The sequence below is a fragment of the Anser brachyrhynchus genome, assembly GCF_964034855.1.
Source record: "Anser brachyrhynchus genome assembly, chromosome: 1".
In the NCBI taxonomy this organism is placed as follows: domain Eukaryota; kingdom Metazoa; phylum Chordata; class Aves; order Anseriformes; family Anatidae; genus Anser; species Anser brachyrhynchus.
In genome coordinates, this window is record NC_137694.1 from 62,222,566 (window position 1) to 62,246,689 (window position 24,124).

The following is a 24,124-nucleotide window of genomic DNA, read 5'->3' on the forward strand; positions in this document are numbered from 1 at the left end:
AAGATCATTGGGTCCAACCCCCCTGCCAAAGCAGGTTCCTTAGAGCAGGCTGCCCAGGTAGGCGTCCAGACAGGCCTTGAATATCTCCAGAGAAGGAGACTCCACAACCTCCCTGGGCAGCCTGTTCCAGTGTTCTTCACCCTCACTGTGAATTTCTTTCTCATGTTGGTGCATAACTTCCTGTGCTCCATCTTATGGCCATTACCCCTTGTACTGTCCCCACAAACCACTGAAAAGAGGTTGGCCAAATCCCTCTGTCTCCCACACCTCCGGTATTTATACACATTGATGAGATCCCCTCTCAGTCTTCTTTTCTCCAGGCTGAACAGACCCAGGTCTCTCAGCTTTTCTTCATAGGGATGACGCTCCAGGCCCCGTATCATCTTTGTGGCCCTCCGCTGGACTCTTTCCAGGAGATCCCTGTCTTTTTTGTACCGGGGAGCCCAGAACTGGACACAGTACTCCAGGTGAGGCCTGACCAGGGCAGAGTAGAGGGGGAGGATCACCTCCCTTGACCTGCTGGCCACACTCCTTTTAATGCATGCCAGGATCCCTTTGGCCCTCTTGGCTACGAGGGCACACTGCTGGCTCATGGCCAACCTGTCGTCCACCAGGACCCCCAGGTCCCTCTCCTCAGAGCTGCACTCCAGCAGGTCGTCCTCCAGCCTGTACTGATATGTCGGGTTGTTCCTTCCCAGGTGCAGGACTCTACACTTGCTCTTATTAAACCTCATTTGGTTTCTTCCTGCCCATCTTTCCAGCCTGTCCAGGTCTCGCTGAATGGCAGCACAGCCTTCTGGCGTGTCAGCCACTCCTCCCAGCTTTGTGTCATCGGCGTACTTGCTGAGAGCAGACACTATTCCCTCATCAAGGTCATCAGTGAAGATGTTGAACAAGACCGGACCGAGCACCGACCCCTGGGGAACACTGCTAGTCACAGGTCTCCAGCCAGACTCTGTGCCGCCGATCACCACCCTCTGAGCTTGGCCAGTCAGCCAGTTCTCAACCCACCTTACTGTCCACTCATCTATCCCACACTTTCTCAGTTTAACAATCAGGATGTCATGGGAGACAGTATCAAAAGCCTTGCTAAAGTCAAGGTAGATGACATTCACTGCTCTCCCCCCATCTACCCAGCTAGTAATGCCATCATAGAAGGCAATGAGGTTGATCGAGCACAACTTCCCCTTGGTGAATCAATGCTGACTACTCCTCATAACATTCTTCTCTTCCAATTGCTTGGAGATGGCATCCAGAACAAACTGCTCCAACACCTTTCCAGGGACAGAGGTGAGACTGACTGGCCTGCAGTCTCCCGGATCCTCCTTCTTGCCCTTCTTGAAGACCGGAGTGACATTGGCTATCCTCCAGTCTTCAAGCATCTCTCCTGTTCTTCAGGACCTTTCAAAAATGATAGAGAGTGGTTCGGTGATCACCTCTGCCAACTCCCTTAGCACACGTGGATGCATCCCATCGGGACCCATGGATTTGTGTGCATTGAGCCCACTCAGGCGCTCCCAAACCACTCTCTCATCAACCAGGGGGGAGCCCTCCATTTCCCAGCCCCTTTCTCCTCCCGCCATGGTCGAGGAGTCCCGGGGGGGAGTCCCTGAAGCAAAGACTGAAGCAAAGAAAGCATTCAGTATCTCCGCCTTCTCGGCGTCTCCCGTTACCAGGACACCCCCCTTATGGATGGGTTAAATCATGTGACAAAATTTGGAGTGGGAGATTACACTCATATGGACTAATAATAAGACACTTGTTTCTATAAGCTGGGGCCTTGCCAGTTGCTTTGGGAAGAACAGATGAAGGGACGAGATTTTGAGTAATAGTTATTAACAGGAAAAAAGCCACCTGCAAAAGGCATATGTGATCCTAGGATATGCTGCATATGCTAACTTCAGTAGGGATAGGAAAAATAAAGGCTGCTGCTCACCAGTGGATCCTCATCTGAAATTGTCTGTTTTGTTCTGGATGTTAGGGTTCAGGAAAAGACTTATTCTGATTGGAGCAGGTGAGAAATGGAGAAACTGTGTGTGAGTTAATAGCATTTGCTCCAGGGACTATGACTTGCATTAACTGAGGTCCAAAGGTCTAAGGAATGCAGTGTGAAAACATAAGGGACATCAGGGCTGCCTTGGGCTGCTAACTTGGGTATGGAGAACACAAGCTGCGTTTGCAGGGTCTTGTGCTGGAGAGAGTAAACTTTTTTTTTCTTGGGTTGCTAGTCACTGCATGAAAGTGTCTGTAGTGTTTGTACAAGTGGATGTGTCTGCCTGCCACTGTGCTACACTATGTGGATACCAATTTGGGTCTCCGTTAGATCTGGGATGTGTGTCCATGGGATAGGTATTTCTTGGAAGAGTTGGTCCACTTAGTCATGTGGACTATAGTTATCACAGGAAATGAATGATTTAATGAATCAGGTTCATGAAAGATGTGTGTAATTGTAAAATCAGGTCAGGAGGCCATGAGGGGTTTGGAGTGGAGGCTCAAGCTCTGCACAGAAGGTTCTTTAAACTCCACACACAGTGTGACATCTGCCTGACTCTCTCAGGTTCTCAGTGTAGATGGATGGTGGATGAACTCATCCATTTTTTGATGATCTCTTTTTTTTTTTCTTTTTCTTTTTTTCTTTTATCCCATTTATTTTTTGGTCTCCCAAGCAGAGATTGATTGGGAAATCAGCTGTAAGATTGAAGTAATTCCTATGCCTCACAGTTGTTTGAAGAAGCCATTTGCTACAGTGCATCTCAGCTGGGCTTCAGTTCTCACCTCATTACACACTTCATGCTTTCCTAATGCTTTCTGTTTCAGTGTTTAACTCTCATTAACCATTTCTTTCTTCTGTAGTTCCTGTTTTGGTGCTCTTTTCATGGTTTTAGCGGTGTCTTTTCTTATTAAATTTTTTTTTTTTCTGATCTTGTTCTAACTCATCATTTAAACTGTTCTAAACTTTTTCTTCTCTACCTTTTCTTTGTTGTTTCCTGCAGTTCATACCACCACAAAATTCTTCTTTCTTTCCTTCTCTCTCTTTTTTTTTTTTTTTTCTCTTCCTGTTGGTTGTAAATATCACCTGATCTTGTTACCATTGGTGTAGATGGAAGTCTCATTACAAAAATCAAAATGTCAAAGAGGAGTCCATTTGCTAATAATATCTTTGACAGTTCTTTAAATCAAAGGTTGAAATAGAAATGTTATCCATATTTGTAATTTCATGGGAGCACCTGCCCTTGCTGTTCTATTATGTACTAAACAATGATGTAAATTTCTGTAGTCTCACCTGTTATGTTTTGATGTGTTTGTGTGGTGTGAGATGAGGCTTCATTCTGTGCAACATGGTTTTCCACTTGCTTGTAATTAATAGCAAAGGCTGTTAGGAAGCAGCTTGGCTCCCTCTGCCAGAGGGATACACGTGTCTGCAGGTTTAGTGTTTCCTTAGACAACTTGGCAAGGATTTTGGCTGCAGGGAGTCTTTGGCAAATATGCTACATCAGGGCTCCATGGGGTTTTGTTTATAGGGCTTCTGGAGCATTTCAGACTCTACAACCCAGGTATTTTTCCTGCCAGTTTTGTGGAAAATAAAATCGATGAGATTTGAATTTGAGTCTCTTTCAATTCAGTATAAGTCAGCTTCCCTAGAGATAGATATTCACAGCTCCCAGTGACTCTGGCAGCCTGTGGGGTTGTGCATTACCACATCCCAGGTCCTCGGCGTGGGCAGCAACAATGCAGGAGGAAGCTCTCAGCCCAATTCTTGTATTTCTTTGCATTTGGTGGCACCCTGAGCTGCAAAGCCCCTGGTGCTGCCTTGCTTCATCATCTGACAGTGCCTTGAGATTACAGAAATATTTGTCCCTCTTTCCCTTTGTGTTTTCACACAAGCTGTTAATATTTCTTTAATTAAGGAGTTAGTTGTTTGGAAGAGAGGAAGTGAGAAGTTAAACTGTAGTGGAAATGGGATGTGAGATGAGGTGCAGTGCTTCTGGTGGTGAAGTTTCTCCAAGGAATAGGGGCTAAAGGGGGAAAGATCAAGTCTTTATTGTAACTATGTTTAATTATAGAGAACCAGTTTGTGTGCTAAGTTGAATAAAAAGGCAGATTGGTTATTTTCTTATTTATTGTATAAGGTATTTATGTATTTATTTATTAATTTCATTTTCTTTAAAACAGAAGAGGCTCTAGTTGGAAACATACAGTAAAAGAAAACAAAGCAAACAAACAAACCTTACACAGGATTCCTGCATGCCTCAGCTTCAGGCTCTGTTTGAGTTCCCTGGGAACACTGCTGGGCCTTTTTTCGGTAAACCAAACTGGGGTTAATGACAGCTGCTTCAGGCACTTGAATGCCAAGTATCTTGTAGCTTGCACATGAACTATATTGAAACAAAACTATTCAATTTTCTCATCTGGCTTCTAGCATCTATCTATCAATCTAAAGGTAGATACTTAGAAGTCCCTGTGTTACAGATTCCTCTCCTGTTGTCCACGTCAATTACAATTATGTTGCTTTTGAACAAGATGGTTGCCAGCAAGGAATAGTGAGAAGTGCCAAATTAAATTTCAGATACATTTTGTTCTTTGTTCGTGGTGAGAATTATTTCTCTCTTCTCAGTGAAATGATCTCAGATATTCTCTAAACTCTGTGGTATCAGTTTAGTGGAGTGTTTAAGGCTATCTTAGTGGCCAGCACTGGTGATGCCTCCTTCTAGGCTCTCGCATAGACCTCTTTTGGAAAAATTAATTAAAATAAAAAATAAAAAGGTTGGGGAAACCTTCCATCCGAGCAATCGTTAGGCCACCGTCTTGGTACCCTGCTACCTACTAGAGAGACACCTCTGGGAAACGGGGAGGATTCCCAGTTTTCACATAAGTAGTTGTTATGGCCCTACTTTCAGGTGAATGATGTCAAAATGTGACAATGCAAATTATATCCAGTGAGAAAGAAATGTGTGTAAACCATTTCACAGAGTGGTTGAGGTTGGAAGGGACCTCCAGAGATTATCTAGTCTAAACCCTTGTTCAAACAGGGTCACCTAGAGCATGTTACACAGGATCACATCCAGGCAGGTTTTGAATATCTCCAAAGAAGGAACTCCACAACCTCTCTGGGCAGCCTGTTCCAGTGCTCTGTCACCCAAATCATAAAGAAGTTCTTCCTCATATGGCGATGAAACCTCCTGTGATTCAATTTATACCTATTACTCCTTGTCCTATCACTGGCCACCACTGAGAAGAGTTTCACCCCATCCTCTTTACATTGTCCCCTCAGGTATTTGTAGAGTTTGATAAGATCCCCTCTCAATCTCCTCTTCTCTAGGCTAAACAGGCCCAAGTTGCTTAGTCTTTCCTTGTGAGACAGATGCTCCAGTCCTCTAATCATCTTTGTGGCTCTATGCTGGACCCTCTCTGGAAATTCTATGTCCCTCTTGTACTGGGGAGCCCAGAACTGGACACGATATTTCAGGTGTGGCCTCACCAGAGCTGAGTAGAGGGGAAGGATCACCTCTCAAATTGCTGTCCACACTCCTGATGAAGGCTAAGATCCAGATCTGACACATTTAAGTCAGACAGCTTTGAGTGACTTTTGGTGATTGGCTAATAACTGATCCTTCAACACCAAGCAAATTATTTTAATTCTTTTCCTTTTTTTTTCTTTTTTTTTTTTTTCTCTGTATTTAAATATTTGTTTCCCAAATACAGTTTTGGGGTTCATTAGAATGCTGTGGATAGCCTCTGTGTGCACAAGTCCTATCTCTGTGCCCATTTTGCATTTCAGTCAATTAGCTTAACTGCTGTTAAGAAGAGACACTAATTGGTGGGGAAGGAAAAGATAAATAGCAACATGCCAATAACAATTAAGGTAATGCATCACATATAACCTATGCAAGTCTTTTTCTTAAAAAAAAAAAAAAAAAAAGCTCTTTTCAGATGTTGAGTAAGCCTAATAAGAACCTTGCAAGGTAGACTATGTAACGTTCCCTACTTTGTATGAATGGATAAAGTAGAACACACACTGTGTGCTCTGTGTAGTTTTACACAGTAAATCACAGCCAGAGGTCAGGAAAGATGAGAGAAGTTCCAGGCCCATCAAGAGACTCTGATGCTTTCTCACAGAGAGCAATAATTATTGACTTTTCTGGGGCAAAACTCATCCACAACGTCAGTGCTGTAGATCAGGGATTTGGTACAAGGGATGGAAAATAAATGTTAAGAATCTTTGTATTCTCTTTGTAAGGACAATAATTGTTAATTTTGCCAATGGCTAGTTGTGTTTGACTTGCTTGTGTCTTCAGGCCCTGAAGCAGAGCTTCCCCAAAACGCTGCAGTTTAGATGGGGTCCCACTTTTTGCAATCTAACTAAACCTCATTTTACTCTGTCTGGTTGTTCCCCAGAATGCCACAGCAACAACAGCAACGTCGACTGTTCACAGCTGCCCTCCTGGCACTTGTTTTCATTCTGGCAGCAGTGAGTACCACTGAGGCTGGCAAGAAAGAGAAACCAGGTAAGGTCCAGTTAATCCAGGGTTAATCCCTGAGCTACATTGGATGTGTGGAAGAATGTCATATGTTTTTGGTTTTGCTATGAAATTCAGGGCATTCGTTAACCTTTTAATATGCAGGATAGGGATTTGTAGCTTTGACATGTTATTCTATATTAAATAGGAAAACTGAAATTAATTTCCATGAAAGCTAGCAGCTTGAGAGCCCTAGTGGCAGGAGTCCTCAGTTCATCACAGAGTGGGTACTGCAAGGCAGCTTTCCTTAAAATTTGTTCTAGGAATGGGTTCCTGCTTGACTTAAGGAGAGCCACATGAGTGATGAAAGAGCAGTTATCATGTTACTTGTTTGGTGTGGTATATGTAAATACTACACCAATGCTGCATGATATGGAAATCTTTCAGCAAAGGTTTGAACTAACTCTGTGCTGCAGATAGACAGCCTGACATCCAGCAGTAAGTACTCTCTGTTAGTGATGAACTCAGACCTCATTGCAAGAGAGACAGGCCTAGAGCAGAAAACTCACATCTGTCAAACCCAGTTTTGATAGTTTTTAAGAATCACATCTTAATGGTGTTTTTCTTGAGGTCTTATTATTTACAGGCTGCTAACATACTGGTTAATAATGATTTGTGAGTCCATCAGAGTGAGTGTTCCCATTAAAAACGAGTGTTTCTAACCACTGTGGCTGTAAGGAAGCATGAGAAAATATGCAATAACTAAAAGGCAAATCATTCCATATAAGGTTATTTACAATTACTTGTGTTATTTGGGGGGCTAATTTATTATTTTTGTGAGCATTTGGATTTCATAACATTGCTGCCTTTTCTCATCAGAGTTGAGTGTAAGGATTTAAATGAAATCTCGCTTCTTACTTTTGTCCCTGAGTAACAAAAACCCTATAGGTTATCAGCGTTTCAAGCTGTACTGAAGATTCTGACCATTTACATGCAGGAAGATCAATAACCATAAGTAACTCGCATTAACGTGCCCCGTACCCTTCTCTATGTGGTTTGTTCTTTGCCTTTGGAGACATATTGTAACATGGTGTTCACCAAGAGAAAAGTCTGTAACTCACTGCTCTTCCCTAGAGGTGCTCAAATCCCAATACACGATGTCAGCACATAAATTCCTTATCTGTACAGTGTGGAGTGCTTCAGATGAAACTGAAAATATTTACATCAGTTACGGGGAACAGAGGAGTGTCCCTTTCTGAGTGCTCTCTCCTTCTTGTTTTGGTCAGTGGTCTCTGAGGGGGTCTAGATGACTCCCCATTCTGAAGGTGAGAATCTTCTCTATTAGATGTAGTAGTGGGACTGAATTTGAACTATCCACCCTGCTTTGGAGTCCAAGCCTAAGAGGCTGACCTGGCTCTGCACAACTGTGAAAAGAATGGCAGATCTTTTGCTTGTGAAGAAGTTTTACAAACCCCTTCCTTACTCACCCTTTCAGGTGCTGTGACTGTTTAACATGTTTAGTAAAGGGAAGCTGCTCTATCAGCTGTGGGTACTGACCACTTCTCTTGATTGGGTTTGCTTCCTTGCCTTTGTTCAGAGAAAAAGGCGAAGAAGTCTGACTGTGGGGAATGGCAGTGGAGCGTCTGTGTGCCCACCAATGGAGACTGTGGCCTGGGGACACGCGAGGGCACCCGCACCGGGGCGGAGTGCAAGCAAACCACCAAGACTCAGAAGTGTAAGATTCCTTGCAACTGGAAGAAGCAATTTGGAGGTAAGCATCGCAGTCTCAAGAGGCTGGATTTTTTTTTTTTTTTTTTTTTTACTTAAATGTCTTGAAGGAAGCCTATATTTTCTGCTTAGCTCTGTAAATGTCTGTGAAGGTGGTACCTCCACATTTCAAGTCCATTGCAACTAAAGCATTTAAGGCATCAGAAGGCATCTTCCCCAGAGCAAAGCAGCTCCTCCAGCAGAGAGTCCATATAATCTACTTATTTTAAACTCAATATTCCAGCAGCATGCTTAAATCTATTTTCCTGTCGTGTACAACCCTATTTAAGGCAGCAATGTAAGCATCATCTGTTCTCTCACAGCTGTGAATCTCTGCTGTGGTTACCACAGGCTTTACGTGACCTTGTGATATGTGATTTGCAGCATGGAGCATGGGTGGCTACCACTGTGTGTGCATTGAAAGGAGTGAATGGAGACCAGGGTATTTCAACTATATTATTCAGTTCATAAGGTTTCTTTATAATAGTTCAGAAATATGTGTTAGACAAGATGTCTGTCCAGGACTCCGATTACTCTTGCAAATTTGATTTTTTTTTTCTTCCAGTAAACAGCTTGTATGGCTTTGACATCAGTGTGACCTTACCAAAGCAATCAGTGCAGCAGTTTCAGAGTTGACAACTTCATAGTTGCACATACATTCTTGAAACTGTTCACGCTTTGTCTGCTAACCTTTGGCATCATAGAAATGGAGGAACAATCATACAGAATGTGAACGATATTTCCCGTAGTTGTTTTTTCTTTTTTTTTTTTTCTTTATTGTGTATCTCCTTATTTGATTGCATTTTCTTTGTATCTATATTATGAACTGACAATAATTCAAAAGCAAGAAGATTCCATCCTAAAGCATTTCTGTGCCAGGAGAGACAGCAATTGTTACTGCAAATCATCTTTAACTTTTTTCTGGGATTCCTTTCACCAGTTTTGTCTAGAAGCACTGGTTGTTTGTGATTTACTATTGGATTCTTACCATTTTTACTTTCATCCTGTCATTCTGTTTTAAAAATTGCTATTTACTTACTCATTGCAGCGGAGTGTAAATACCAATTCCAGGCCTGGGGAGAATGCGACTTGAATACTGCCCTGAAGACTCGAACTGGGAACCTAAAGAGAGCCCTTCATAATGCTGATTGCCAGAAGACTGTCACAATCTCAAAGCCCTGTGGAAAGCTTACCAAATCCAAACCTCAAGGTAAATTCAATTTATGGAAAGTTGTACACTAGTTCACTCAGATCAATGATGTCCCACGTGCTTCAGCAGGAACTCAGTACTACGAGAGATTGTACTCTAATGGTCTTTCCTCATTCTGCATTGCTCCTGTCTGCCAGCTATCAGGTAGGCAATATTACTGTGTTGTATAGTCAAGGCAGACTAACAGACAAGAGGTGAGATGAAGATTAGGGTCCCAGTTTCAACCTTACACTACATGTGTTGCCATTAGTTTGCTGATGCAGGCCTTCAGAGTTCAGATGCTTTTCATAACTTGCATGTTGACAGGAACACCACAGGAATAGCATGCAAAAACATCTCTTGGTGAGATAAACACACCTTTCATATTGGCATTTGGTACTGAGTAATGAGTAGTTGAGAAAAGGGACTGCTTTCCTTCTGAACACATAGTGTTGAAGGGTTGTTTTGCTCACTTCATGCTGAAAAGAGGGTATGCAGATGTCCTGCACATTGTGGGTAGTATATTCTTTATTAAAAGACAGCAGGGAGGAGAGTATGGAATGTAAATGTCTTTTATAACTGGGAGTGACAGTGTAATTCCTGGTATACAGAAAGGCATTTGCCCTGCATTTTGATGCCTGGTGTCCTAAGTTAGACAAGCTTGTGGTTTATTTTTTATTTTTTTTCCTAGTCATTAAGGCCTTTTAATATACTCTTTTGTTGGAATAACTGTTGCTATGTATGTAGAATGACTTATAGTGGGAGCTAAAGCTGTGAGATCTTGTTTGAGCTACCAAAGTAATGTGTTTTTAAGTGGATGATGCAAGCTATGCTACCCTGGCATTTATTATGCTGAAAATCAGCTAGGTTAAACATAGGCTTTGAGTATTTGGATAATTATAAAAATAAATGTGATTAGGAGTGACAGGTGGAACTTGGATGACCAGTTTTCAAACTGTGGATAGTGGTGCACCAATGATCTGTAGGGTACCTGCAAGTGGCCTGTTCTGCTTGTGCAACCCAAGAGGTGTCTGATTAGGTGATAGATGCTTTCTGTATGTGTGCGTGAATCCATGTACTTTGCAGTCAGTGCATCTGTAACTGGCCTTCCTTGCACACTTTCCATTGAGTTATCAGATAAGTGCTGAGTCAAGAACCTGTGTAGATAATACAAGCTGTGAAGCAGAAAGGATACAACTAGATTTTCAGAGACCAGCTGACTTGGTCAAGTTGACAGCAATAAACATCTTCATTCGGGGACAGAAGTGACTGAGTGGGAATAAAAGCAGCAAGGGGGCTTTGAGCTGTGTGATTTTATTGTTCGTTAGTTTGGAGGGAAAGACATTTTTTTTTAAGCAAGTTTTCATGCTTAAGTGGCATTTGGGATTTTACTGAATGAAGCTTCCTGTTGTGCTGCCAGAGGAGCTCAACCACTCGAGCCACTTGAAGCCTTCTGCCTTGTCCTGCCCCTGTGGAGTCAGTGGGCTCTGTCGATGGCTGTTGGAAGAAAAGGGAGACAAAGCAGAGCTTTGGTGCTGCATTCTTTTGTGAGAATGGTGCTGTTGGGTGGTACAGGGTCATTTCAAGTTACAGTTTTAAAGGCAATGTCCTAGCAGAGCATGTGTAATTTCTGGACTGGGGTTCCTTTTAACTGATTCTAGATTTTAGTGAGTTTGTGATGTTCCTGAAAGTTGGATCATGACTAGCTGCAGCAAGATAATAATAAGGTGCAAGTTAATTAGTAAACCTGACTTCATTTGATTTGAAAGATTGCAAATAGAGAAATAAACACAAATGTAGGTTTGCGGTCATAATAAACGTGGGCAGAAATTCTGCTCTCCTGTTTTGTCTCAGAAATCTTACAGCATCTTCCTGTGTGCCACCTGCTTGTTCATCTGCTGTTCACATTAGTAGGAGCACCAAGCATGGAAGTCAACACTTCCAGTTTGCCTGGGCCTTGAGCTAAAGTTAAGACATCAATATTGCAGATGTGTGAATAACTGCATAGGAACTATGCTGGAAAGTGTGTTGACAGCAGTAGGAGGAACTAGAATAAGAAGTTAGGTCAAGCAGAAGAATACTGTATGATATGTTGTGCCCCACTGAACTTTATTTTTGAGTTAAAAATCTGAGTGCTGACATGAAGAGTATTTCTGTTTTCTTCCTGAGGGGAAGGAAATTACAGACTGGACTAAGTCCCTACCCACATCTATCTAAAGGAAAATTCAATCTATAGTTAGAATAGACCATATTTAATTCTTTGGAACCGAGAAGTAAGATCTAAATTATTGTTTGAGCACTTGAAATGAACTACAGATACATACTAGGCTCCTTTTTCTCCCATAGCTTCACATCAGTGGCTTGAGACTACAAGAGAAAAAACAAAACAAAAAAAACAAGCATATATAATACATTATTTGGAAGCAGCAATCTTTTTCCTGAGATGTAATGTTGTATAAGGTCTGTGTATATATGCAGCTAGACCTGTAAAAGCTGCTCAACCGCTGTCAGTTCCCACTGCGATTGCCTGGAGTAGAAAGGCAGTGGCTCTCTAGCATTTGTGAGTGTTGGCAGCAGAATAGTAAGTGAGGGTCCTATTGATTAAAGGAATCTATTCTACTGCTAAACTGTTACATCTCGGACTGGCGTAAGCTTCAAGAACTACATCACTGAGTACATCTCTGACAGCAGTAGCTTGGGAGTGCGAAAATTGGATGTGAACTGACTAAGAATATTTCACTGAAAAGTAGCAGTATATTCAGAAAAAGGGTTTTAATAATTTTACTGATTAGCCCTCTTTCCCATGCCCTGAAATTTTCCTTTTATTAGATCATTTTTGTAGCCTCTTCATTACATCACTTTTCCTTTTAATTTGGTAATATAAATAGGGTCAGTAAAAGTCCCCATTTAGCTTCTCCAATCAATTGCAGCTCCTGTTACTTTCTGTCACTTGCCTGCTTTTAAAGGCAGCACCTCTGACTTAAGTATTTTATTGTATAACAATTTGCCCATGATAAGCATATTTTCTACTGGACTTGCCCAAATTCCTTTTATTATTGCTAAATTATATCTGAGATTAAATGAGTGGACTGTACAAAGTGTTCCAAGCATGTTCTCTACAGATTTGTATTGAAAAGGAAAACAGCATTGTAATACTCCTTTTTGTTGTTCATCATTATGCTCAGCAAATAAACTAAATGTTTTCCTTCTGATCACAGCTTGCATGTGGAGCAGCTATCTTTATCTGAGACCTCCACAATTGTCCCCAAATCTTATTTAAAAGAAATAAAATAAAAATATGATTAGTTAAGAACTCAAGAATGAATGTAAGTGGGTAAATCAGATTTTTTTCATCTAGACTTGCCCAATTCAGTATTGTGCCTCAGATTTGACCAGGCACGTTTCCTTAGTGTGGTTGAAGTTCCTCCTCACCTTCGCTGCTCTTTGAGAATAACACAAATGAATTGATGTCACCTGTAACTGCTGTTCTTCTGTTGCTTATCCACCTTCCAACCTCATGAACATAGAAAACATATGCTGGTAGCATGAATCCCGTATCTCCCTTATCTCACTCAATTTGGAATATGAGTGCTGTTTCATGGGCATTTGACCTGTGTTTAAGGGAAAGGAAAACTGTATCTACAGAAAACTCCTAAGGGTTAACATTCTGTTCTGCAGCAAAACTTCTGATAAACTAAGCCAGGAGATCATCATTAACCTTAGCAATCAATGCCTGCCTGATAAACTGGTGATCTAAGAGTTCTTATGGATTTGTTTTATCATTAGTCATCATTCATGGAAAGGACTTAAAATCTTTATGAAGTACTCTCATTAGTTTGGAAACTAATGTTACTTCCTGGATAATTTTTTTTAATATATTTTTTTCCTTTTTAGTAATTGCTTGGTATTGGTGTTTTCCTTCTGAACAGCTGACACTCTAAGTATGGATTGTAGTCTTGGAGCTTACAGTTTGGAAGAGGAGAATTATTTGAGAAGCTCTTGAGAACCTTAAATTGGATTTAAGGGGGAAAGCAGACGATGAATCAGGACTCTGAATTTTATCTGTATTTCTGTTAAGCTCTTTTCTCCTTTGTTTTGCTGAGATGTTCTCAGCTTGGATGACAGCGGCTTGGTCTTGGGCTGCTATGCTGAAATACAGTTATCACAGGATAAAAATTGGTGAACGTTCTTGAATGCTGTCTGTTTTTGACAGAAAGATTGTCAGTGATGTGACAGCAGTATCCCAGACACTAGGGTTTGTGTATTTAGTACACAAATGAGGTCATGAGAAAGCCCGTCACAAAGGCTGGAAAAGATCAAAGGATAATTTTTATCACAGGATCCTCTTGGAGGCAGCCATCACTCCTCTAGCACACACAATTGCATATTCTAATCAGTGTCTGAAGTGCTGGGGATGTTCAAGGTCTCCCTAAACCATCTTGACAGATGTGAAAGAATCAGGCACTTCTGTTGAGCAGCTGCTCTGATGGCCAACTTCCACTGAAGAGCAGAAAATGCTTCCGACAAACTCCATCTGGCCTACTTCACAGCCACCCAAACGTGATTGATGATTGTTTGGATTCCAGCCAGCCAGAAAGTAAAAGAATGGGGTATTGTCAGGATTCAGGAAACATTTTGCTTTTAGTGCTGAGAGAGGAGAAATTTATTTTTATTGAGCTAGGTAGCCTGATAGGCTTTATTTCTTTTTTTTCAGTATGTCTTTCTGTCACTCTCATTCTTCCTGTCTCTCTCCATAATTCTTGTACTTTTAGCTACTTATTCTTCTGATAAAGATGAAACTAAATAGGATAAGCAGTCTACCTGCTCTTTTAGCAATGTACCCTTCATTTTTTTTTACTTCAGCTACTTTATTCTCTGATAACTTTCTCACCCAGATGTATTTAGTTCTCAATATATCTCCCTTCACAACTCTTTATCAATTTACAGTGTATCCGATCTGTGAGTTTCTTAATTCTGGCTCAGCTCAGCCCTTGACACTTAGGAAAATAATTCCAACTACAGCTGGCAAATATTGACATTACTTATGCCACCGTCTTTAATAATTGGAGTGGCAACCAAAGGTTGCATCCTCCAGCACCCAGTGTTTTGGAAGGTTGCTCGTGGGAAGGCCTGCTGTAGATAGTATTGGCTGTAATCTCTTTCCTGTAGTGCAGACCAGGTGTGGCATCTGAGAGTTCAGCAAGGTGTCAGTGCAGTTCCCTGTCTTTGGCACAGTGTGCATGTTCCTACATTAGGGGAAAGATAGTGCACTTAGTGTTTTTACTAATTTCCCATTGTTTGATGAGCTTTATTTAAGAGTTAATTCAATATAAATAATCTGTACTACATTGCTTCTTCTATCAAAGAAACTTTACAGGCAGCAACTATGTTATCTTCCTATCACTCCCTGGAGCTGAGGAAGTGTTGTTTCAAGAAAAGTAATAACTGAAAGTCAGAAAGACTAAATGATTTTCCAGGGTAGTACAGTATCAGTGGCAGGTCCAGCTGCCCAGCTAGGAGCTGTTGACCCTTGGCTCCCTGCTCTCACTATTAGCTCTCACTGCTGTTCCCTTTGTCCCAGTCTGCAGTTATCAGAATGTGACAATTCACTTCAAGGTGTCTGAACTGTGGCCTTAACTAGGGTCTTTGGTGTTGATGTTGGTAATCTCAGTGGATTTATGACAGTGTTTGACATTAACTTGCCTTGTGTCTTCTTAGGGGAGCTTGCTGTCAAAGCGTAGAGCTGGGCTTCTGTTAGTGAATGGTTTCATCCCTGTCCCTACTTTGGTGCCAGAAGCAGAATGCAACATGTGGTTTCTGAGCGCTACAGACTTGATTCCTACCTGCAGAAAGGACATCTTAATAACAGTGCTTTGCTGGGACAGACTGTCCGCACATTGGTAGAATGACTTGGCTGCTGATATGTTGCAAGGAGCTGACAATAATGTCTGAATTAATTGCTCACCTGATATGCAGCTATTTGTTACTCAGACAAGCTGGGTGCTGCTCTGACAAAACAGAGCACTTGTGGCCTACCCCATTTTGCAAGGTGGGCGATCTGCTTTTTCTGTGGTGCCCTCCCTCAAATTTGCCTCTCTGCAGCAACAAAATGCCTGCTTCTGAAGAGTAGCTGGAGGGGATGTAGGGGAGACCCATTATGACTGTGACTCTGTTTTGTTTGAAAGACGTTGGTGTCTCCTGTTTTGGCACCACTCTCTTCTTGTACTTCCTTCTGTAGGTTGCAGAACTCCCCATCCTTAATGTAACTCATTAGTCATGCAGGCACGCAGCTAGTGTAATAATTAGTATTACAGGAGGCAGAAAAATAGGCTGTGCTCAAACTAATTAGATATAAAAATGAGAGATTTTCTCATATTAGGAAACAGCTGTTACAGTTAAACAAAACCCTGAAAGGCAAAAAGGGGAGTTTTTTTCTCTTCCCCTGAAGGATGAGGCATGCTTATTCAAGAAAGGTCCCTGGCACTGACCAGGAGCCTGCAGTGTATTTCACTGTATTTCAGTGATCTGTGCTCTGTGGGGCAGACACTGGCAGTGGATGCCCAGTGGGAACAGCATGGTTGGCTGTTATTATTGTTGCTATCATCATGATTATTTGTATTGCATGAGTGCCCAGAGGCCCCATTTGAAAAAGGGTGCCATTGTACTGAGCACTGCGTAAACATTGTGAGTGGCAGTTTTGTCATGAATAATTTATACCTTATGGAGCCGAGAAATGTGAAAACCAAGAGGAGAAACAGTGGTCCAGAGGGGTGAGATCGGGTACTAAATGCTTGGTTGTGTTTCCCACTGCTCCTTCATAGTCTTGAGGACGTGGCTAGTTATTTCAAGATGAAGTAAAACTCAGTGGGAACTTTACTCTCTGAGAAGTGTCTCTGTAACTTGGCTCCCTGCTGCAGTATCATCAGGAAATATGATTTTTCTCATTAATTTAAGTGAGAACAAGAATAAGCTATATGTGAAAAATAAAACACAATATTGGCTAGAGTGTGGACCGGCCTCAAGTTGCTAGTAAGCTGCCAGTGCAACCCTAACCTAATAAAGTTTAGACGTCATTTAATGTTTTTTTTTTCTGCTTCCATTTTCTTATGTTTCTTGGAGTCTTTCCACTGTAGTTTCCCTTGAGACTGCTTTTGTACCTTTGAAAAATTAGACTTTTTGGACAAATAATTTGAATGCTTCATCAGATGCACCATCAATCTGATTCACACGGCTCTGATTCCAGGGAGCAAGAAATGCTTGTAGGAGAGGGAGAAAGAGAAATATTTTTTTAAGTACTATTTTTCAGTTTCTAGTTGTTCAGCAGCTTTAACAGATGACTTTGAAAAGAAAAAAGCTGGGAAACTTCATGGGAAACCTAGACCTCCATATTTTTTCACCCCCTAGTTTGTATTTCAAATGCTCTTTAATGTGCTGCTCCAGAAGATGGAAAAACTAGATGTGACAAATGTTCTTGTTTAACCCTCTTGTGCCTGCAGGAGTTTCTTTTAGTGCTTAATGCAGCCAGTTTGGGGTGAAAGTTTAAACAGCCCACTATGTGCCAATTCTCTTACATGCTCATTGTCTCACTTTCCTGGCTTGCAACAGCATCTAGCCTCCTTGGCAGTAGTTGCTGCCCTTGAGCCATGAAAATGCCTGAAGCTGTGGGACTTACTGTGATAAAAGATATGCCATCAGCAAATGTTTACACTCATTACTGTTCCCAGCAGTGAAACAGAGAGAAAGCTCTGTTCCTTCCTTTCTGTCCTTTCCTTTTCTACTTCTTCACTTCCTTTCCTTTCAAGCTTTATTTTTTTCCTTCATTCTTTCTCCCTCCATCTCGTTTTCCACATCATCTTCTCTGTAGCTGTTCTTCTATCTGCACTTACTGCAAAAGTTTTGCAGGCAACTCTTCATTGTGGAGCACTGACCAAAGCAAAGTCTGTGTCCCATGCCCTGAGGGAAGATGCAGAAGATGCCCAGGCTGGGGAAGATGCAGAAAGCACAACTAAGAAATATGCACGTCTGGTTTTCAAAAAACAGCTAAATAAAATTAGGTTTCTATTCACAGTTAACCACAAATAATTGTCTGATAAACAACTGTTTACTGATCTCAGTTTGACATAGAAACTGCCTCAATGTAGCATTTTGCTTCTCTGTGGATGTAGGTAAATGCCAAACTTTAAAGGGATTATTACTACTTTGTTTTAAGCAGTATCCTGTAGACAAGTGAATGTAGACAGTAAGCTCTGAATGCGTTAGTCTATTCGTGCACCTGTCTTACTGGCATTAAGATGAATCTTGTGTACAGCAGGGACAGATAGCTGAAGAACCAGCTGAGATGGGGTCCCTCTTGTGCTGAGCGCAGCACATGACAAAGAGCAGTAAGAATGTTCATTCCTTGAAGAATCATCAGTGCAAACATGCCAGATACAGATGAAAAGAAAAACAGAAGAGCAAAGTTAGCTTCTTCTGGAAATCACTTTCCAGTTAGCCAGACCGCTTCAGCAGCTTCCAAGTGCAAAACGGACATTGCTTGAAAGGTTTAACAGTTGTGGTCTTCTGAATACTTACTCTTAAGTCTCTAATCTCTTCAACACATACGATCCAGGATAAAAGAAAATGAGAAGAACTTTCCTAATTCTTGTCACTGGACAAATAGGACATCTAGCAAAATCAGAAAATGCGTGAATCTCCATTGTCTTTTGTGTGTCTGTGTTTAGCAACCTTGATTTTTTTTATTTTTTTTTTATTTTTTCTCACAAATTTCAACAAATTACATCTTTAGGAAAAAAAAAAAATAAAAATCCTATAATACCTGACTAGTTTGAAGTTAGAATGCTAAACTGGACAACATTTAAGTCTTACCTTCAAATGACAGGTTCAAATGATGGCTTCTGCCTGTCTAAGAGAATTTTAGAGCTTCGTGGATGGTTTTAGAATAAATTGGATTAATTTTTCCCTGCATTTATTTCTTCCTGCCATACCAATAAGAAAGAAATTAGAGAGCTTTTTCCACAAGTGGCTCCTTTGTCCATTTCTTTGTCAGATATGTTAGTGTTTGTTACAGGCATAAATCTAGCTGTTTCCCCATTGATAACACACACAGCAGAACACCTTCCTAGCATATATTCACCCTTTAGGTTAAGTTGTTTGAATGCAGTGTTCAGCTGGGAACAAATTCAAGGCTATCCCAAACAGAAGTTTAGCAAAGTGAGAAACAGAACAAAACCTGCTTGGAGAAACACTTACAGACAACAAGAGACAGTGATTAAACAACACAGAGCTTACTTGTGGGGGATATAATCAATTCTAATACATTAATGAAGTAGAATCACATCAAGGTCATTGATTCATTGGAGAGTTGCCTTCTATGGCTTTTTAGCTAGTGGAATATTGCTTTTGTTACCATCCAGTACAACTGGGTGTTGTTCAAAGAGCCTTTTAAGAAGAACTCATTTTGGAACAAAATTGCTATTGCAATATTTTTTGCTTCTTAAACTGATTTGGAATAAATAAATGCTTCGTGTGAGGCAGGAAATAGGAGCACAAGAAACTAGATGGCCATGAAAGACTCTCTTCCTCTAGAAATAGAAGAAATACTATATTTAAAGGGTATTTCAGAATCAATAGATTTGCTCCACAGTCATGGAAATCACAAGATATTACTGTTCCTGTTCTTAAGAGAGCAGGGTAAAGCCTTTTAGGGTGAGATATTTTTCACCAAGGGATAAAATCCTTAGCTTTGTCAAAATGAAGTCATCTTTCTTCTACAGAGGTTGGCATTTTATCCCTAAACTTCAGAAGTGCCCTGTATCCAGTAACTACCACCATAGTAACTAGGTGCTTCAGGAAACTTTTTGCAATAAGAAGCAGAGAGCTCTTTAGGAAACCTGCCTTCCTCTGTACTGAGTGCGACTGAGCACTGGTTCCTGAGAAAACTGTGTCTTGAAATGCATAGCTCTAACCCTCTGTCAGCACAGCTTTTGCTATTCTGAATGTTTTATTTTTTTATAGCTTTTGGGGACACTGCTTGACTTTCAGGTATAGAAGTTCAGCAATGCCATGAGTGAATTGTTACCTTCTCCTAAACCAATGAAAATAAATACTTGCAAGTCCTGGCTTTCAAAGCTTGGATTCCATTAAAATGCAGTTACTTCACTTTTGTGCCTTATGCATTAAGAGGGGCTTCAAATCTTACATGGCTTCTGTTTGACGTAATTACTTTCCTTTATTGCTTGCATAGTAAGAATAAGGCTCCAGAATAAAGATGACTATTTAGGGAGAGCCATTGCCATTCTAAATTGCATATGAAAAGTTGGGCTTATCAAATTAATTTGTTTACTTGTTAAGGTCCTCAACTTAAATTCACTGGATTTTTGTTATTGGTAGACAGTATAAGCAGACAGAAGTGAGCCCAATGCTAATCCATGACCGTGCAGTTTTTAATCCTGTGAATAGTTCTTAGGTAATGATTCATAGGTTTATTCAGGTTGTTGAATGATTAGAATATCAAGTGTGTGTACATCAACATAGTTTGTTCTCGCAGGGCTATTTGTACAACGCCACATGGGTGTTTTTATCTCACTGGAAGTGCTCTGGACTCCAGGGGTGGGAAGCAAGCTGTCTGTGCACTGCTTGGATGCTGCTCTCTGCAGGAACAGCAAGGTGTTCTGAATTAGCTCTTTGCGTGCGCCCTGATCCAGGATTCTGGCCTCCTGCTGTGCAAGAGCTCTCTCACTGTGGGATAAGAGGGAAGGGGGAGGGACAGTAGAAAGCACATACTGTAAAAACAGGCACAAAAACTGAGGACTGTTTTGCCATCCTCAGTAATATTCTGGACCATTCATAGCTCACTGTCCTGGTCTTTTGTTCTGCTGCAAGGATGTACAGGGATGGTAAAGCTAAGTATTTCCTTGATGTGAAGCAAGCCTGGTGTGGAGTAGAGAAGACATATCCAACTACTGCTGCTGCTTTCCTCAGTGTGGCTGTGTGCTGAGGTGGAAGGTGGGCTGGAGAACTAATGCCTGGTGCACTCAGAGAAATAGGCAAAGAGCTACCTGCGCCCTTTCCCTCCACTGCACAGCCTGCTTACTTCGTGTTGAGAGACAGTGAGAGAAAACACAGCTCCCAGCTCAGTGCTGACCCTGGTATTGGTGTCCATAGGATAACTACCTTTGATAAGGCCTTTAATGGATTTGAGTGTAAATATCAAAGTTATTCACTCACCTTTGATAAGGTTTTATATCAAGATGTTCCAGTTTGTGGCCTGTGAACCAGATGTGGCCTCCAGGATAATTCTGTCACAGAAAGGCACCTAGTCCTGCTGAGCAGGTCCCTTAGTTGGCCAAAGTCTGTTCTCCTGAAATTCAGGGAAGTGATCCTGCTTTCTGCTTCGTTCCCTCCTCTCAGGATCCTGAACGCCACCACAGGTAGCTCATAAAGATACCTCCCATCAATGTCTGACTCACTACTGAAAATATTAAGCCACCTGGTTTTAAAGCTGCTGGTGCAGTGAGTAGATTCAGTTTAGAATTCAGATTTAAAAATTTGCATGGTCTGGATTTTAACTATTTGGATCATCTCATCATAGTGACTCTGGATATTATTGGTAGTACCTGTCCAGGCAAACACATCCCCTGTAGCCAACGCACAGCTGATGCACAGCTCCGCGACTCTGTCTTTGCAAACATTGCGTTAATCAGCTAGGTGAGGTGCAGGAGGCTGCTGTTGCCCCAGGGTGCTTGCAGATGGCAGCATTCTGCTCAAGGTAGCTGCCATTCACCATATTGCTTCCTTCTGCCTCAAAACCGAGCATCAGTGTGATCAAGCTGCTTTGCAATGCCAGCGAGATGTGGAGAGCAACGAAGAGGCTTCCCCATCATAAAAGCTGTTTCCAGTGGGCACAGCTTCATGGGTTACTGCAGACTCTGATGGCAGGCTAGGTTCACATTAAGAGGAAATGGCTGAGCTGAAGGATTTGCATCCAATCTGTGCTAAGGTAGATTTAATTCAGGTTATCTTCATGTATGGAGAAGAAACCTGAATGGGATTATTGGTGGTAGTGTATCTCAGTGATCTTTCCTTCACTTTACTGGAAGGGGTATGAGGCTGCTGAGTTTTCAGATAACTGGCACTGTACTCTGAATTGGTCAGGGCTTTTGAGCAGGGCGTCAGGGCTGGCACTGCTGGTGTGGTGACCCTTTCAGTCAAGTCTGGTGGCCTTGGGAAGAAACACATTGGCAGACTGAGTGAGCAAGATGATGTGGGTCCCAGTGTGGTTGTGTGAGCTGACTTGATAGCATGTGATAAAAGTTGAGATAGTAGTCTAGGGTGAACAGCAATGAAAACAATGAAAGCCTGAGTGACGCATGCATACATGCATGATACATGCATAGTGTAGGTCTAAGCAGTGAGAAAACATGAAGTACATCTTAAAGCAAAAATCTACGTACCGTAGTCTGTAGCCTGATTACAGTCAAAACAGGTGAAGGGTACCCATGAACAGACTCGTGCAAGACAGTATGACCAGCAATATTTTCAGAGGTTAGTACCTTGGTATTGGTGTCTGGGGTAGGATTTTTAAAAGAGCCTAAAGAGACCGGGAAACTTTTGAGCTTTTATATATATATATATATATATATATATAATATATATATATAGAATATATATATAATATATATATACATATTATATATATATACATATTATACATATGTATTATGTCATATTATACATATACATTATACATATACATTATATTATACATATGTGTATATATATATATTATATATAATATATATATTATATATATACATATATATATATTGCCACAGCTCTGAGGGTACATGTGGTTTCATGGAGTAAATATGTTTTTCATCAATACAGCATACCCATCCAAAAGACTAAGCTCTGGTGGTGTGAGAGGAATTAAATCCCAGACAGGAGCCTTTTATTCTCCTGAGGCATGAAGCAGAATCCCTTGTCTGTGTAGGTAGACAGATTTGGAGGTTTGGATGATATGCAGGTTATCACAAGGTGGCCAATGGGGAGGATTTAGCTTATTCCCTTTTACTGAGAGGCTAATAGAGGCAGATACAGACACAAGGGGGTCAAGTGCAAATGAATAAACAGTAAGTTGTCTGGTACCTCAAACCAAGTGCAAGGCAGATAGTCGTTGAGGATGGGGATCTGATGTGGTCACATAATGACTCTTGAATAAAAACTTCTGATAATAAGTGACTTCACCCCAAACATGAACTGCACATACTCTTCGGTAGAGTACTCTCAGTGGTCAGCCCATGGTCATGTCTCCTTTTAGTAAATATAGTTGAAGTCTGCACTTTTTGTTTGTGGTGAGACTGAATAGATATTACAAATTCCATTGCTGGTCTGATTGATAAAATCTTTCTGTTTCTGAGTCAAGAAAGGGAGAGAGACCAAATAATACAGAATTCAGGAGGGTCAGTGATACAGTGGGAAAATGAGAGGAAGAGAAAGACATGGGTAAAAGAGGATAAGAGGGGAGACAGAAAAGTAGTGTGTGTGAGGGAAGCTTTACCTGAAAGTAAATTCGATATTAACTTATTGAAAAATGACATTTTGGAATGACAGTTTGTAAAATAGTGCCACATACTGTGAATGGCTCTAGGCCACAGGCATGCATACACATATGCACACACAAACACCGACACATATACAAAGGCAGAGGAAAAATAATAGTAATTAAAAAAAAAAGTTTTCACATTTTCAAACTGAAAACAATTGCTTCTTGTTTTAAGTTATTACCTCTTTAAATGTTTAAAAAAAAATTAAGGGAATGAGACTTTAGAACTGATTATGTGGCTAAAAAAAATGAAACCAGTATTTTATTTCACATTGATGAAAGGATTATTCAAAATTTTTGTCCTGTTGTATAAGCTGAAGAAAAAATGTTGCTTTGAAAAACTAATGGATAGGAAAAACAACAGTCAGAGAAATTAGAGGTCCTAAGTCTACTTTCTCCTGAAGGTACCGTGGCCCTATGCATAGCTGAAGAATGTCAACATAGCTCCCTTGGCTTTAATGCAAGTAAGCTGGTTTTACCACAGATGATGATTTCTCAACTATGTTACCAGAACTAGCCAAAGAAAAAAGAAAAATATTCATGAAGAAAAAGACCACCTTAAGGCCCAAGTGCTCATCTTTTACATTCTCTGTGATATTCATTGTTTAACCTGAGATCCTGAGATTTTTTTTTTTTTTTGGTACATTCTGACGAGGAAGAAATAAAGGCAGTATTCAAAGGAGAGAAGTACATATCAGTGAAATCTAGGTTAAGGCAAACATAAGTCTACTGCTTACTGTTTTGTTTCCAGGCAAGGTACTTCACAAAAACTGTTTCTGTCTCTTTTCAGTAACCGTTTTGCTGTATTTCACGGTGGTATCTGGGAGGATTTATTCATGTTCCCAGTGAGAGTTATTTCCCCCATTATAAGGTTATATGTGATAAGAATATCTCGTCCCCTTAATTCCATATTTAGTTTTTAGGCCTCTCTGTCAGTTTCCTCTACCCATAGAACACTATGCTACCTGATAGCACGGTGGAATTTACTGCAGACAGTGGTATAATACATATGCTTTCACTTGTAGCTTCACATCGTTCCCTTACTGACCCCAAATTAGTCAGAGCAACACATGTTCCCTCTTTCCATCCCTATCCTATCAGTAATAA

The 24,124-nt window shown here is 41.0% G+C and overlaps 1 protein-coding gene across 1 annotated transcript in view; it reads left to right on the forward strand.

The window, feature by feature from the left end:
- The window catches only part of PTN (pleiotrophin), a 78,352-nt gene that overhangs the window by 47,044 nt on the left and 7,184 nt on the right, over positions 1–24,124 (forward strand). Inside the window, exons 2-4 of the mRNA XM_080553094.1 lie at positions 6,397–6,506; positions 8,056–8,229; positions 9,274–9,435. Coding sequence (XP_080409220.1) covers positions 6,398–6,506; positions 8,056–8,229; positions 9,274–9,435 — 445 coding nt within the window. The 5' untranslated portion in view covers position 6,397. The remainder of the gene's footprint in view (positions 1–6,396; positions 6,507–8,055; positions 8,230–9,273; positions 9,436–24,124) is intronic.